The sequence below is a fragment of the Colossoma macropomum genome, unplaced genomic scaffold, assembly GCF_904425465.1.
Source record: "Colossoma macropomum unplaced genomic scaffold, Colossoma_macropomum, whole genome shotgun sequence".
NCBI lineage: Eukaryota > Metazoa > Chordata > Actinopteri > Characiformes > Serrasalmidae > Colossoma > Colossoma macropomum.
The window spans coordinates 17139800-17157436 of record NW_023494807.1 but is presented as its reverse complement, the minus strand read 5'-3'; the positions used below and the strand labels follow the sequence as shown (position 1 = coordinate 17157436).

Genomic DNA, 17637 nt, shown 5'->3' with positions numbered 1-17637 from the left:
GAAGTTAATATGCTGGTCACCAGCAAAACAGCATATGTTGTGTTTTGGATGCTGGTATGCTGGTCAACTAGCTTGAACATGCTGGGTGACCAACTAGACCAGCACTAGACCAGCATAAACCAGCTCAGACCAGCACTGAGTTCATGCTGGTCTGTTTGGAAACTCCAAACATATCTTGACTGATGAATTACATGTGTGAGTGAGATAGTAGCGAATTGGGTAAATTTGATTTTTGTCCAAACACACCAGAAAGAGAGGTGTGTGAAGTCAGCTACACCACTCTGTTCCGTGCCAAAGCGCAGTCACCGCCTCTGAATAGACCTCAAGCTCTTCCGCAGCCCGTGTGAGGCAGACGGGCTGGAAAACAGCTCCCTGGTTTTATATTTAGAAAGCGCTAATGCTAGGTGCTATCGCCAGAATACAGCTCTTTCGAATTACAGACAGAATTTAATTAACAACATCAAGGCAGCTTGCTGATGTTTGGAGCAGCGCAATGAAATCTGAGGGCATTTGATTCACTGCTCACACACTCCACATTCCACATTTCTGATCAAGAGTATCAGGGGTCACTAATGGACTGCAACTTATTTGATGCTGATGGAGATATTGCGGCTCTAGCGTACAGTCATGACTATATTACACTTCTTTCCCATATGTGTTCATCTACACCTTCCGTGGTGTTTCAAACGCCTTCCTTTATATCTACTGTCTTACAGTTTGTTTAGCGCATTGTTTATTGTTTATTGCTGATGTACACAGAGCTGCACCAAATCCAAATACCACCACATCGTTGTGCGCCAACAAAGAGCCCTGCAATATAGAAAACTCAAGAGGGATTTCACTGCCTGCCTGCGAGATGCTATTGAAAACGTCGCCCTTCAGTCTTTAATGTCCACACACAGCTTTTGTTCTATGCAGCAAAGAGTGTTTTTCCCTCTGTAGAGGAGATTATCCAAACCATGAAAAGTATTCATCATTTTCAGCTCTATAAATATAGACACCAACACAAAAAATGACTCCACTAAGACTCGGTTCTCACTGCTCACACACTATCACACGCTTACTCATTTTAAAATCTTCACACTCTCGAGTCTGTAAATCATGCACAATCAAACCTCCCTGACTCAAATGATATGTAAATATTAACCACTGTTCAAATTCTCCAAATCACTTTCACAATGGCAGCAAACATGCTACTGTACGATTTAAGATTGTTTACTTGTGCCAATGGATTTTAAACAGATCACACTAATGGATCTAATTCCAGATGGCTTTTCGAGAGGATTGTTTCAGACTGTGTAGGCCTTTGCAAGGAACAATAAGAAAAAAGGAAGTCTGGTTATATTAGCCCATGTGGGCAAACATTCATATCACAATGATAGATGATAAATGTATGATAATCTGACATGGTATAATATACTACTGTATAAGTGCATCAAACAGATATGAAGTACTCTATTTATTTCAGCTGAACAATTAATATCATTTTGTATGTATGGACTCTTAAAAAAGACTGTTCTTTAAGGGTTCTTTTGTAGAGATAATGGTTGCAAATAGAATCATGAACACTTCAAGAACCATTTGCATGCTTAACCCTCAATTGCACGATGTTGCCTCAGGGCAACAAACTAATTTTCCTCACTTTACAAAAACATTATACAATGACAGGGTTAACAATAAAGGGAAGAGTTTAAGTAAGTCAATAAAAAGCATGTACTTGGTCATACTGTATCTTAGTGGGCACTTTTAAACCTCTTTTTTACATTCAGTATCAATTATTTTGTTATGAGAACTTGCAGAAGTATGCTGCCTAGAAGCAACATTGTGTGACAGTGAAATGGATTTAGCAAGTCACAAGCTAGGTCTCACCTCTTTAGGGAACACGGCTCTATACAATTTTTTCTCATTGTCGCATAATGTTGCCTAAAGGCAACATACTCCAAAAGGACCCCTGCACACATACTTTTTTTCTAATGTTTTTGAATTTAATAATCGGGTCCATTTAATGCAAGAAAAGTGAATACATTTTTTTAATTGCTCTCATAATGTGTGCAGTAGAGGGTTAAAGGGTCCTTTGCCTCATGAAATGGTGTATCACATTGAAGGAGAATGTGTTGTATATGGTTCTACTTAGAACCTTTTTGAAAATGGCTCTACGTAGCACCAAAAAATTTTTATAGTTACAAGCTTGACATCGTAACAATTGCAGAACCCTTTTTGGTGCTATGTAGATTCATTCTCAAGAAAGGTTCTATACAGAACCACATACAACACATTCTCCATCAATCTGAAGAACAATTTCATGATGCAAAGAACACTTCAAGCATGCAAATGGTTCTTTGGGTGTTCATGGTTCTATATAAAACCATTGTGTTTACTAAAGAACCCTTGAAGAACCATCTTTTTTAGAGTGTAGTTTATAGCATTGTGTAAAAGTGACTGCGTCCAGATCTCATCAGCATGTGGAGAATGTTCCAGCACTCTTATGTAAGAAATGTAGAATATTAGACGGTTCTTTGTTCCCCCCTCTTCACAACCCTCCGCTCTTCACATCAAAGCCTGAGCTGATGCTGCAATTACAGCACTGTGCTCTTGGATACGAACATCTCCTCATTTCTCACCTCCCAGTGCAGATACGCAGGGGGACACATCCTTTGAAAAACCAACATCTAAACACAGAAAGCACACACTCCTAAACGTACAGTAGAATTCACTAATAATGTATTCACTTCATTTGCTTTAAAGGGGAATTCTGCCCATTTCTCACAACGTCTGCATAATTTTATATGTTCAGATGTAAACAAAGTCACTCAGAATAGTTTTATGTGAAACTGACTTTACAGTGGTTGTCATAGGAACCTGAGGCCGTATTACAGAAACTTCCTATCTTTTTGTCTTAGGTTAAGATCTGAAAGGTCAAGATAAGATTTTTCACAAATTTATATTACAGAAGCAAATTTTATCGTAATTTAGGATTTTTTTCTTATCTTACAGCATCTTATCTCAAGTTAGGAAATCTACTCGATCAAAGTCGACAATTAACTGTCATTCTGTTATCTAGCAACCGACCATACGCACACAGCTGAAATGCAATCAAAATAACGTTAAAAATGTAAGTTACACCGTCATTGTAATATTTTATCTGACAAGGTTTGATCATCATTAACACACAGTGGTAATATGATGGGACGGTGGAGACTGTGTCTGCTGTGTCTGGAATTTCTAAAAAAGATCTCACAACTGAAACCACCATTTAGCTACATAAATAAATGTAACATCATTATGCTAGTATTGAACTGAGCTGCCAGTCAGAGCTGCCTAAAAACATTAGAAATGGAAGATTAAAACAGAAGTTAAGACACCTCTGGGGTTGTCGTCAGGACAGAATTTAGGAAATTTTGTCTAGTTAGAATGTTACCCTGATACTGTTTTCTTATCTGGAGTTAGGATAAGATCTTATTCTGTTTAGTCACTCTTATCTATTTAGTCATGATAACAATACAGAGTTTAGAAGTTTCTGTAACACAGATAACACATTTTTTACAATACCCTGTATGTATATATATAAATAAATACAGGGTATATATTGCCTTTTACATTGTGTGTAAATCATCATAATGTGCTCTGAACCACTTTGACTTGTCTGCACAACCTGAATTAAGGCCTGGATGTGGTTGAGAGAAGTTTTGGGGATGTATTTACAAAAACAGCTTGGGTGACTCCTGATTTCCAGTGTTTAGAATGTGCACTGTTAGCCTAGTCGCTCCAGTTCTAAACTAAAAAAGCAAAATTGCTGCATTTGCGGTAAGTGGAAAATTATGTAAATTTGATTTTTCGCTGACCTAGTCCTTTAATGGTTCTACTTCATGTCAGTATAGCATAATTCACTGTAACGACAGACACCTTACGCAGCTGCTGGCCCTGCCCCTCTGCACTGGCAGAGATGGAAAGAAGATACTAACTAGGTCAATGAGATTCCTTCTCCCTAAAACATCAGCCACAGCAAGAAGGGGGTTCATTGTCTTTGTCTTTTGTGCTGCACTGAAACTGCAGTATATCTCCTGTGCTGAAGAATTCAGTATCTACTTTATGAATCATGCTATCAAACGCAGTATTGCAGCTGTAATGGGATTAAGGCGACTGTGGGAATGTATGTGCATGCTGTATGTGCATGCTGTGATATGGCTGATATGGCTGAGTGTTCTGTAGTGCCACAGCGTCGTCAACAGCTCTGTTACGGGTCACATTCTGTATTATACTGTACTGTGTCATGATATAGGCTTTTTCACCCTTTTACACAGAGGGGGAAAAAGGTTAATTCTGTAAATTAAAAGTTAATAATAATTTACACCTCTTTATAAGCAACGTAATCTCAACATGTTCCTATGTTGGTGTTATTTAGGGAAAGTATATGAATAAATAGGAATATGCTATCTTGAACTAGGGGGGCTGCATGAACTGCATGAGGCTACAAGAAAGCAGATCTATCGCAATGTTACATTAACATTCTGATGATCTGTGGGTTCTTACTGGTGCTTAAAAAGAAAAGCCATAATCAAGTTCTGAGATATCCTCAAAAATGTCAAATACAACCAAAGATATAGGCACTTGAAATATCAAATATATATATTTGGTTATTACTTTATTTGTCCTTTGATCTAATTTGATCTAATCTTTAGCTGTGCTATCCTTATTTGCACTTGTTTGGGGTCAGTTTCAAACATAATTCTCTAGGACCTGAGTCAGTTTCAGACTCAAAACTTGGTGATGTGGGTTGGTTGGATTTGTACAGAATTTTAATGATTTCAGACTTAGAATGTAACGTTGTATTGTGGGTCTGGTTGAGTCAGACTAGGATAAAAAATTCTCTGCCTGTATTCGTGTTTGGACCAATATTTCAGGCCTGAATAAATAAAAAAAATATTTTTAGTTTGAAATTCTTGTCTTTTGCTATCAGTCAGTACACTAGCAGGCAACCTGTGTCAAAGCCATTATAATTGTTACAGAACTACATCAATGCGCCACTGTGAGCACACGTACCAACAGTGCAAATATTCCAGCGCATGCACAACTCATAGCCTGTTGACAAAAACCTCCATAAGCTGTTGCCATATTACAGCCAGAGAGATATATAAACCCATCAGCCTCTCTCGCTCTCTCTCTCTCACTTACACATTCTCTTTCTTCCTCTCTCTCTCTGTGTCGCTCCATCTCTCTCCTTCCTCCTCCCCTGTGAAAGCCAAACCTGCCAAGAGGTTTCATAACAGTCCGCTGGGTTGGATTAATGCTGATCTGGGTGCCAGTCCTACAGCTAGCTGTGCAGTCGGCCGAAACCCGTGCCGACCCACCAATCCCAGTTCAGACAGTGTAGTCCACTACAGCTTCAGCTAGCATCCTAAAATACTTTCCCCTGAGAGAACACAGTGCAGGATTTATTACAATTAATATGCCAGACATGACACAGGTTATTATTAACTTGATGATGTTCAAGCTCAGTTAACCTCTTAAACTGAAATGGTCCATATGTGGACCCTCACAACTCCCAGAATTACATGACTCACAAATCACATTCATAAAAACTACTGGATTCATAATAGTTATTAAATAATAAGTCTAATAAGTTTAATAATAATAATATGCCTTCAGTTTAAGGGGTTAAATATAACTGTGCATTTAAGCAAAGCGAGCCTGTTAGCAAGTCATGCTAACTAGCACTACTAGCTTTGTTTCACTGTGAGTCACATTAGCATTTTCAGCTGAACTAATCCCTTAATCCAGTATAGACACTTATTGCACAGACACGCTTCCTTTCCTGCCATGATCCTCAAATTCAATGGGATAATATGTAAATTAAAGTCCAGTAATTTGAACTTTTTTGTTTTGAAATGTTAAGCAATTTAAAGTAGTCTATTACTTTGGCTTATAGACAGCCTTGTCCACCATTGTGGTTTGAAAAGGAAAATACATTAGATTGCAATGACTTTTGGGCAAGTTGCTGCTGCTGAAGCCGACACTGGTGTTCGCTCAATCTATCACCCCTCTGAGGGCTCGGGTAACACCCTTCACTTCAGCTAAAAAGGTAATGAAACAGCCCTTAAGATGGCACTGCGGATTCCCATGAGGAGAAATGGTGAGACCAAGTAGATGAGGGCTTGTCACAACCTGTATTGAAACGGGGGGCTGATTTCTCATAGCCTTTTCACGTCGTCTCCCCATTGCATAAATGTTAGCATCTACACTTGAAGGTAAAGTCTTATTGACTTGTCTTTTCAAGCACCAAGCAGAGGTCAGTTAGACATAACAAAGCCACATGTCAAAATATATGTTAATGTCTCCTACCAGCTTCGAATAAAACAAATACAATGTCTTTTACAAGCTTCAAACGCCTGAGTTTAATCTAGAACGGCCAAAAAATTTTCATGCGAATCGCCGTTAGCTTAAGTGCTAACATGCTACCAGAAATCCCTTAGGGGCACTGGCAGAGATTATTGTAGAGATGTATTTTTTGACTGAGTTTTGACATTTATGGCTGAAGGCCTGGCTCTGACAGTTGGCCACTGCAATTATGTTATTACTGTGACACGACTACTGATACATTGATGTACTGTTGCACCCCTCACCTCAACACAGAACAGCAAACAGCAGTAGATACAGCACATGCAGCTGAGGTATACAAACAGCTCACAGCAGCACAGTAACTCAGCCCCGCTAATTCTAGCCCAGGCAGCATTCACACTAAAGCACTGCCAGCACATCAGCTGAGGCACGGGCTAGCAAAGTCATAACGTAACGCAAGCATGCAGTGCGTCAATAGGCACATGCTTCGGCCAGGCTCGCAAGCAAAGGGTCTGATTTACTGGCCTTAGTATGTGTTTCTGGTGGTTTGTTTCATTTGGTCCTTGGAAATGTGTTGTGTTAGTTAAAAAAGCATGTCTGCTCGGTCTACACAGCATTACTGCTTTAGCCTAACCAGCCTCAACCCTTAGAGTTCAAGCATTATTACTATGTAATACTATGTTTACACATTACATAATTATTTGATTGTAACTACATGATTGTGTTATGTCAGAAAATAAAAAATATGCACAAATGTAAAGCATAATCTTTCTTTCTACAAAACAAGACTGTACAACAATAACTTTTCACATCCCCTATTTTTTATTTAAATCTCACGCTATGGATTGAAAGTTTAGAATCCACACTTTCGAGAGAATGTGTCCATTTATTTCAGTGAGCTGCATGAGAAATAATTAATAAAAAGTTATAGCATGTTTTTGTAATCGCTAGCACTAACTGAGACTTCTAAAGGTTAATTATCAAGAAACAGGCATAACAGAGAAGGAAAACATACTGTTGTGGGACTACTATCCATGAGGAGTGGGGCTGAGTTACAGAATATCAAATTCATGAGATTCACAGGAGGATTATTCACATGAACATGTGGCCCAACTTGACAAAATTAAAAAGACTAATACTTAATGTTTTCAATTTCGTTTTGCTGGAATATACAAGCAGTGATGCCTGGAAAAATGATTAAAAACAAACCTCAGTGATTTTATTGATTCTAAACCATTTTTTGGAGTAACCTTTTCTAATTTAAGAGACCAAATTCTCTTAACTGAATTTTTCAAGTATTATTAAAAAATATATATTTTGCAAAATGTTTTGCAATTTTTTCTCACTACGACAACACACTGACAGCCATTTTATTTTTAACTTGTGCCACATAACACTGTTGTTTTAGTTTCCGTCCTTACAGTTTACAAAGAAAACATTAAGAGACTCAACAGTTAAAAATAATACAAACACGTTTTTGTTCAATGAACAAAGGCAGAAAAATGATAATATATAATAGGTAATGGGAAATACATATCTGGACACATTTAGGTAATAAGAATTAGAGTAAAAAAAAAGCAAAAAATAATTTAAATAGAAAAATGAACTTATTTCTGTACCTTATAAAGCTCCAACTGGTTTACTAAATGATATGATGATATGAATCTGCCTGATGCTTATGACGCTCAATATTTACAGAGATGTTTTGAGGCTGTTTCATTATGTGACTGCGATACTTTGCAACCTATTAAAAAGCAGTGATGAACCTAAATGTGCGACAAAGACTGACCTGCATTATTTTGACAAAAAAATTGTTTACTATTGTTTGATTACATGAATACCTTGATTCATCAATACCCCCACAGAAACACTCATCTGGAGGTTTCCTCTGCATAGATATCAATATCATAACATCCCCTATTGTGATTATGCTTTACAAACACCTGATAATTAGCAACTTTTTTGGTTGTGGCATCACCAAGATTCAAACTCGCCATCTCCCAATGATAGGGTAAAACCTTAGATGGCTGTGTCACTTGGGAGCCCAATATGAGTATGAATAAGACCCTTTGTTTAACTATGGCAACTAGTATATTTAAACACAAAACACCATCATAATTTAAATAACAAAAACATATCCAAAATATCCAAATGTAATCACTGAACATGAGAACAAGTATTTAAGTATTTAAGACTGTGAGTTTGTGTTTTTCTTTGCATTTAGGAAAAAGTGCCAGTGTATCAGTTAGTGAAGCACTGTTTAACAAATATAAGAGTATAAAATTAAAATCTAAAATCTAAATATAAAATGTTATCAGCCAAAATTATAGCCTTCTGGCTCATCAGTCCCTTAAAATCGGTATCAGCCACAAAACGTTCATATCGGCTGGGCCCTGGTTTACACACAGCGTTCACTATCAATTCACCTTCACTGAAGTGAGCAGTAAACTCTCTATGTGGCTGTACTGGATCGAACTATGTTGACATCTGATGTGTGAAAGTGATATTTTTAGTGAAGGGCAAGGCTGTCAGGGCAGTTCTCAGGGCAGACAGCATCCTGTTGGCCTGGCTTAACCACATTCCAGTCTGTTTAGGGATACTCTACTCCATATGAATGAGGCACCTTTCATCGCAGGTGCCCACAGGTATTGTGTGTATTTTTAACTCTGAAACATACCAGAGTAATCCAGAGTCACGACTCATTTAATGACTATTTAATGACACATTAAACAGCGCACACAGAGATGCAGATAAGTAGTGTAGTATAGAGTACTGTATGCAGCAGCAGCATAAATAGGACATTAAATTATTCCCCATTTGAGAGATGTGGAACATCTGGTTTCAGCACCTCTGGCAGAGCGAGATAGGAGAATGCATGCATAGCGGGATGGAGGGATTGATGGATGAAGGGATGGAGCGAGTCCCATGATAAATGTAAGAGAAATGGAGCTCGCTGTTTTCTGGGGCAAACCTGAGGCACGGTTAGAAGAGAGGAGGGGGGTGGGCTCACAGCAGAACAGCAACTCCACATAAGCTCTCTTATTCTTTTCCCTCCCTCTCTCTACCCCACTGCCTCTCTCTCACAGCGACCCTGTAGGGAACTCTACCATTTGGAGTTGGTAGTGGAGGTGTTTGACTGCGAGAGCGAGAGAGGTCAGACAGACAGTCAAGATAAATGCGAAAGGCTGCTATGGCACAAACTGACCAGACCCAACCACTTACTGTGTGCACACACACGCACACACATACCCCCACCAAAGGCCAACACACTCCTTACATTGATCATAACATGATGCTAAATCTTATCACCGCCTTATAAACACATCACGGTACATCACACATCTACTAAGGCCTGTGCCGATAACAGAATTTGTGTAGATTCGGGGTATTAAACCAAAGCTTGCGAAGGTCCAGTTGCATTAAAGGTCCGGATAAACAAACTAACACGAATGAATAGTGACGTTTTCAAGTGACGAACTAATAAAGAATGGTGGTAAGTTTAACACTTTAATGCCCATGTGTCAAACACAAGGCCCGCTGGCCAAGTCACAGACCTGTGACTTTTTTTTTTTAGCCAGCGAAATGATTTTAATTTTCTATTCTTAGTAGCCCGTTTCACCCTGAGATGCACTACAGTCCCCAGCAGGTACTGCAACACAGTGTACATTCTGAACCCTTTCCCAAAAAACAATCTATGGGTCAGTGGCGGCAGCATGGTGGCGCAGTGGGTAGCGCTGTTGCCTCACAGCAAGAATGGCCTGGGTTCGATTCCCGGCCGGGTGACCAGGGTCATTTCTGTGTGGTGTTTGCATGTTCTCCCCGTGTCTGCGTGGGTTTCCTCCCACGGTCCAAAGACATGCAGTCAGGCCAATTGGACGTGCTAAATTGCCCCTAGGTGTGAGTGAGTGTGTGTGTGAATGTGTATGTCTGTCTGTCTGTCTGCCCTGCGATGGACTGGCGACCTGTCCAGGGTGTATCCTGCCTTCCGCCCAATGACAGCTGGGATAGGCTCCAGCACCCCACCGCGACCCAGAAGGATAAGCGGTTTAGATGATGGATGGGTCAGTGGTTACACAAAAAGAAAAGATGTATAATTTAAAAAAACTGTTGAAAACAATTCATTTTTATTTAGAAATATTTTTGAATAAGTATTGAATGCCTATTTTGCTATTGCAGTTTTGGCATATTTTAAATATCAATGGCCCACAGTGCATCCAAGAATAAAGGCAGCATAGAGCTTCTTTTATACAGTGAGATAAAATACAGTAGCACACAGAATGCTCCTATTCTGCATGCTGATCCATTTCACTATGGCCAGCTGGGAACAGATTTAATGAGTTAAAGAGGACAAAGTCTCTCAGTGTATCACTGACAACATATGTAAAACTTGTTAAACTGTGTTACTACATATGAACAAAATAACAAAATCTATTAATATGACCACATAAGGCTGTACAATGACAGCAGTATAAAGCCACTGTACTTGTAGGCCCTAACTGGAAATTCTCACTAATTTGCAGCATGGTGAGACACTGAGAGAACAATGTCAGACCATGCAGTAGATCAGTCAGATTGCAGGGCAGCTGCTTTGAAAAAATTCAAGCTGATCTGATCCCTCGCCTGCTTTGATAGGTACGGTCCCTGCAGGGTTTTGTATTTTATACTGTCACCGAACCCAAAATAGGCCCTGGCACTGCAGCAGCGGACTGGATAAAAACACTGCACACGTTTCACCAGACGATGCGACTGCCTCATAATCAGTAAGCATAGAACAACAGGAAAAAAGCAGAATGAAAGCTCACAGTCTAAACGTTCTGTCAAAAAGTTTCTCATGATAAGAGCGTAATACATGGAGCAGAACGGAATGCATGTGGGCTTTGCGGCAATCCATCACCACCTTTTCACCAGAAATCTAAACCTGTTTTGTCCTTCATCTCTGGTAGTAAATACATTCATAAATCACTCAGCAACCATCTCACACCAGCTGCTTGCGACTGGGGACAACTTCTTACAGTGTTTGCAATATTCATATTCAGCCTCTGTTCAAAATAAACTCTGCGAGATGCTGGCGACTCTTTTTCCATGTCTTGGCGTGATTACATCTCTTGCCTAATCTGAATAAAAACTAACACCTTACCTTTCACACATGGAAAGACTGACTGTAGAATGCATTTTCAACACACATAATGAAACGGTTGTATGCAAGTGTGCTTCATCACAGTCACACTGTAGCCGTGTCTCAAAAGCTTTCATGCTACAAAATAATCAGGAACTCTCTACATAGGCTTTGCTCTAGACTGCCACTCTGGCTGTGTCATCCTCCTCTACACTGACAGTCTGCAGAGTGCTGACTCGCATTATGAGCCACTTCTACCCATGATGCTGTTCTTCCTGATTAGCTTAAGCTTACCTCGCAAGCCCTGGAATAACTCTTCCTCATCCCATTACTCCACAGCACAACACTACAGCCTGTGAATGTACAAAAAGGCCCCAAGGCTGCGAAGGGTGATGAAGGACTTTCTGTCCGAAACACCCTGTGTCTTCACAAACTCTATACCATATATATACATATATATATATATATATATATATATATATATATATATATATATATATGTATGTATATGCGTGTGTGTGTGTGTGTGTGTGTGTATGTGTATATATAATATGTCTTGGAAATGTTCCAGTATATGCATATATGTGTATCGGTTTGCCATCTGAATGACAAACTGAGTATTCGCTGGCCATTATAAAGTTACACATCACCTCCATGGGTGTCTGTCCTGTTTGCAATTTGTCTAAAAGCTGTGCCCGGGTCGGGAGAAGAATCTGAAAGTTCTGTACCTCTTTGGCTCTCTCCAGCTCGTTGTGCAGGGCCTGCTTGGAGATCTCCACCTCAATGATCTTCTGCCTGAGCATCTCGTTCTCATCCTCCGCCCGAGTGCGCTGGTCCTCCACACTCTCCAGCTCATTGTGCAGACGCACTGACACATCTTTGGCCACCTGTGGTCAGACGGACGCAGATGTGTAAGTGATTGTGGGAAACATCCAATTTAAGGTATACTCTGAAATGCCTTTTACATTTTTGAAAGTATCTCTCACTTGTAGCTCATTGAAAAGTGGAGAACGTTTGCCACAAGTGCAGGTTCTAAACTTTCAATTGATACTGCACTTTAAGGCCAGAGCACACCGGTGCAATGTTCTCCAAAAAACAATATGTTGGTTGGTGTCCTGTACCTGTATTTGATTCAGGTTCTAGACTTTTCTCCTCATTTCACATTGTTCAAGAATGTTCTACCCTATTCACACTGCTTTAAAAGGTTCTGCACGATTCACACTGTTCTACAATTTTCTCCATTCGTAATGTTCTAGAATGTTGCTGGCCAATGTTGATTTGGTGAGCATGATTTGAATTTGTCACTTTACAATACCTAACCAATAAAAAAGGTTGGAAGTGCAGACCTTAAGCTTTTGATACAGAATGTAAACCAAATATAAATGTAATTCATTATGTAACTACACATGTGATTAATTATGTAATTCTATAGAAATATGTAATTTAAACTGAAGTTATATCAAAATCACAATAATCAGCCTAAACATCCAGCAGTAACAGTAGAGAGGTAGATATGCTTTTATCACCATTACTGCACTTTTCTAAGGAGGATATGAAAGTTAACAGCAAAAAGCACATTTTTTGTTATTCTGTGGAAGAACGCATCAAAACACAAACATACACACACACCTTGAGGTCCTGCTCTAGGTTGCGGAGCAGTTCTCCATCCACATGGCCGGTCTGTGCTACACGCAGGCTCTTCTGCTCGGCCTTGCGCAGACGGTACTGGAGGATGCGGCAGTTCTTATTGGAGCGGTCCAACTCCCTGCGTAGCTCCTGCAGCTGATACACCTCCTCCTCCAGGTAACTGTCCCTGATCTCCTCCATCTCAGCTCGCAGCTCGTCCACTTCATCCTGACCACAAGCATGAGAGGCAGAATAGCAATCAGCATCAGAGTCAGTGTAAGAATCAACACATCAGAATTTGAAGCAATATCAGTACGACAGTATTAGAATCAGAACTGACGGATATAAAATCAATTTTCAAAATGAATCAGCATTAGAATCAGAACTGATGTCAGAATCGGAATCAGTATTCAAAATGAATCAGCATTAGAATCAGAATTGATAGAATCCAAATCAGTATTTAAAATGAATCAGCATTAGAATCAGAATTGATGTCAGGATCAGAATCAGTATTCAAAATGAATCAGCATTAGAATCAGAATTGATATCAGAATCTGAATCAGTATTCAAAATGAATCAGCATTAGAATCAGAATCATTATCGGAATCAGTATCAGAATCAGTATCAGCCTCAGCCACAGCATTAGGATTAGCAACTCTGAATCTGTATCGAGATCAAAATAAGCATTAGAATCAAAATCAGTATTAGAATCAATATCGGAAGCACAATTAGAATTATAATCTGCATAAGTATGAGAATCAGTACAAGAATCAAAATTAGCATTTGAATCTGAATTAGTCTCAGAATCAGAATTATAATCAGTATCACAATTGGAATAGTATCAGACTCAACATCAGAATTGGAATCATATCAGCATCAGAATCAGAATCTGCTTTCAAACAACTCAACATGTATATTTATCAACGAACCAGATCAAAATCAAGGCCAAGTTCTGCTCTCCCTGCTAGTCTACTGTTCGAATAACAACATGCAGCTCAAATATCCAAAACAAGGCTTAAATAGTGTGATATAGTGTAGACTCATTCTGTTAAAGTAACAGATTATACAGTCAGAAAGTACAGTAATCTTTATATATCTGGATTCCATAAGGATGCTGTATGAAAGGGGGCAGTATTCGGTACAGTGTCCTCTGATATGGGTGCACCTGAGGGCAGTGCCTTCATTATTTACACCACAACATCCAAACCATCATATACGACCTTCATGGGATGCTGGGGGACAGAGTCACATGACAGCATCACACTGCCATGTTCTCTCAGTCCACAGATGCGCCTGCAAAGCACTACTGTACTCTAAGTAGTTCATAGACAATATTGTGCAGAGTAAGTCCAGCTTTGTAACCAGGATTCGCCAGGATCATCATGGTTTCTGGCTCTGTAATATCAGGACTCAGGTGAATACTAGCCAGCTGGTTAATACTGGCTCATTGGGTCAATTAATGTGCACTGTCCCTGACAAACTGTCCCTGAAATTGTCTGATTAATACTGACAGATTAAGTGATAAATAGATATATAGACAGATGGATTCATTGATGATGGAATGAAGAAACAACAATTTTAAACAAACAAACAAATAGACAAACAATCATAAACAGGTGTAGCATGTACACATAATGTCTGCATAATTTTCTGCTACTGTAGCACCCAAATCCCCCCCTTAGGGATTAGTAAAGAACACCTAACTATATCCATCTACTAGGGATGTAACTATACAATGTATCATATCGTACAATAACATATCATATTACTCTTCTATATCATGGCTAGCTTGGGGCTAACATATTGGCCTGTGGCAAGCACGTTAGCACTTTAGCTTAGTTTTGAAGCTGCTAAGCCAGAAACCAGTATGAATAGGTCACACAATTCAAGTCTCAAATACTTTAGTATTAATAATGTTGAGTGAGCTAATAAACATATTAACATAAGCCACATTGTCAGGCACTCCTTATTTTTCAGCATCAAAAAATGAATGAAGACACCATTGTATGTTATCGTATGATGGATTTTGCTTACTTATCACCCATACACATCTAGCCTTGAAGGATGCATCATATTGATATCAGCAGATAATTGCTTAAAGAATATATAAGGACATATGTTTAGAATTGACCGATATTTCGAACTGATATTACATAATGTATTTACTGTACTCTGGAAGAGCAGAATGTTTTGGTGATGCTGGGCTACTGTGCTAAACTATGTGTATTTTATTCACTTTACTGATTTTGCAACCATAAAGAAATAAACGTTACATTTCTCTACAATGATAATCCAAGTAGACTGTTTATGTATTTACATTGACAAATATGCAAATGAAAAGTATTGGCAATCAGCATCAGCACACAGTTCACAACTGGTGCACTCCTACCATCCATCTATCCATCTGTCTATCTGTGCGATGTAGACTAAGACAGAGAGAGAGAGAGAATGAGACAAAGAGAGAGAACACACTGTACAATAAGTCATGGCAGGCTGCATCAGAGGGCTGGAAAGACATCAAATCTATCATCCCAAGCAGGGTAGCGTCCTATTAATTATCACACCATACCGCAAGCACTCAGGCTCATCCACAGCCGCTTCACTCTGCAGCACACAGTGCTACTGTCTGTCATACAGATGCAGAAATTCACCCAGGCTGGTCCCTGTAGACCAATATGACCTAAAAACCACTGGCTTACAATTCAAGGGTTTGGACCTTCTGTAGGTTTTACTGGGGCCAGTTTCTCAGACCCAGATTAAACTTGAACTAAATGGATTTCTAATGGTAAAATGCATTGGCATTGTAGTTTAGCCTAAGACAAAGCCTAATCCCTGTCCACGAAACCGGCCCTGGGAGTCATTTAGTGGTTGAGTGTGTAGGTTTAATGTGAGAGAGCAGAACATGAGGGATGGTTTATACTAGTCATAGACAAATTAAACAGAAATGTGTTAGTGGTTAAATCCTTCTTTCTGGAATTCTGACTTCCGATTCACTCGGAACAGATCAGAGCAGCAGTTACATTTTGACAATCAGCCCTTGGCCCTGTTAGAAATAGAGAACCAGCAGACTGTGTTGCAGACTGCAGTCAGACACTTACAGGCACTGCAGACCAGCCTGAGGAGAGGAGAGACGGAAGAGCACAGAAGAGTAGGAGAAGGAGAGCAGAAGGTGGCAGCTGGAGGAAAGAAGGAGAAGGAGAGCATGTGGAAGAGACAAGTAGAATGAAAGAAAGCAAATAGGTGGAGAAGAAGAGCAGAGGAGAAGGCAGTGGGGAAGAGGAAAAAGAGAGCAGGTGGAGGAGAGGAGGAGAACATTAGAAGAGAGCAGGAGAAAGAGAAAGAGAAGCAAGCTGGAGGAGACGTAGAGTGAATGGAAGAGAAAAAGAGCAAGAAGGAGGAGAAAGAGATCAGGTCAAAAAGAAGAATAGAGAAGAAGAAAAAGATGGAGGTGGAGAGGAGAAGGAGGAGAGAGGGAGCTAGAGGAGAAGACGGAGAGAAGGTGAAAGAGAGCAGAAAGAAAGCAGAAGAGCAGGTGAAGTGGAGTAGAGACGAGGGAAGAGAGAAGGAGAAAGTGGAGAAGAAGAGTACAGGAGAGGAAGGAGAGGAAGTGGAGGAGAGCAGGAAAAGATCTGGTGGAAGAGAGTAGTAAGAGAGAGGGAGAAAACGAACAGGTCGGGGGAGACGGGGGAAGAAAAGGGAGAGGAGGGTAAGGAGCAGATGAGAAGAAGGAGAAGAGAACCGGTGGAGGAGAACGAGGAGAACAAGAACAGGTGGAGAGCGAAGCCCTGCGCGCGCCCTTCACACGGGATTTACTCAGCCAGGCGGGAGCGCGCGCTTCCAGCAGTGCTAAACGCATATGGAGCAATACAGACAGTTGTAAGGCGCGTGCAGTGCAATGCAGAGCAGTGCAGTGGTCGACTCTCGCGCGCAGGTTACCTTGAGGTAGTCGTTTTCTGAGCGCAGCTCCTCGATCTCGCGCAGCAGCTCGTCCTCGCTCAGCTCTGGTCTGGCCGGTGCGCTCGCGCCCTGTTTGTCCGCTTTGCATTTGTCCGCCTGTCCTGGCGCGGGTGACGCTGGCGCCGCGGCTGCTCTAGTTGCTGCTGCTGATGTGGATGTGGCCGTTGGCGCGCGCGCCCGAGCCCCCGAGCTCGACGTCCCTTCGGCGGCGGCCGCATTGTGCTCGGAGCCCGAGCCGGAAGCGGCGGAGCCTGAGCACGAGCCGGACTCGGCGTCACTGCTGGCGGCCTGCGCGAGCCTTTGCTCGTCGGAGAGCGGCTCCGAGGCGCAGTCGGACAGATCCGAGCTGCTGTCGGTGCGAGCCACGCCAGTGCTGCCGGTGGGCACGCGCACCGGCGAGGCGAGGGCGAACGGGGGCGCGCGGGGCGGCGCGCTCGCTCTCCTGCCGCCCGTCTTGCTCTTGGCAGCCGGTCCAAGCGGCGGCGGCGGTTGCGCCGGCGCGGTGACTTTGCGCTCTGTTTGCGCGACCTTCGCGGCTTTTTTCGCCGCCGTCGCCCTCGCGCCGCTCTTCACCGCTGCGGTGGATTTGTCTGGAGTTCCAG

General features: G+C 41.0%; 1 protein-coding gene across 1 annotated transcript in view; it reads right to left on the bottom strand.

The window, feature by feature from the left end:
* The window catches only part of LOC118797174 (microtubule cross-linking factor 1), a 99226-nt gene extending 82097 nt beyond the window's left edge, over window positions 1-17129 (bottom strand). The window contains 3 exon segments of the mRNA XM_036556428.1: window positions 12181-12339; window positions 13082-13306; window positions 17015-17129. Coding sequence (XP_036412321.1) covers window positions 12181-12339; window positions 13082-13279 — 357 coding nt within the window. The 5' untranslated portion in view covers window positions 13280-13306; window positions 17015-17129.
* Window positions 17130-17637: the final 508 nt, after the last annotated feature.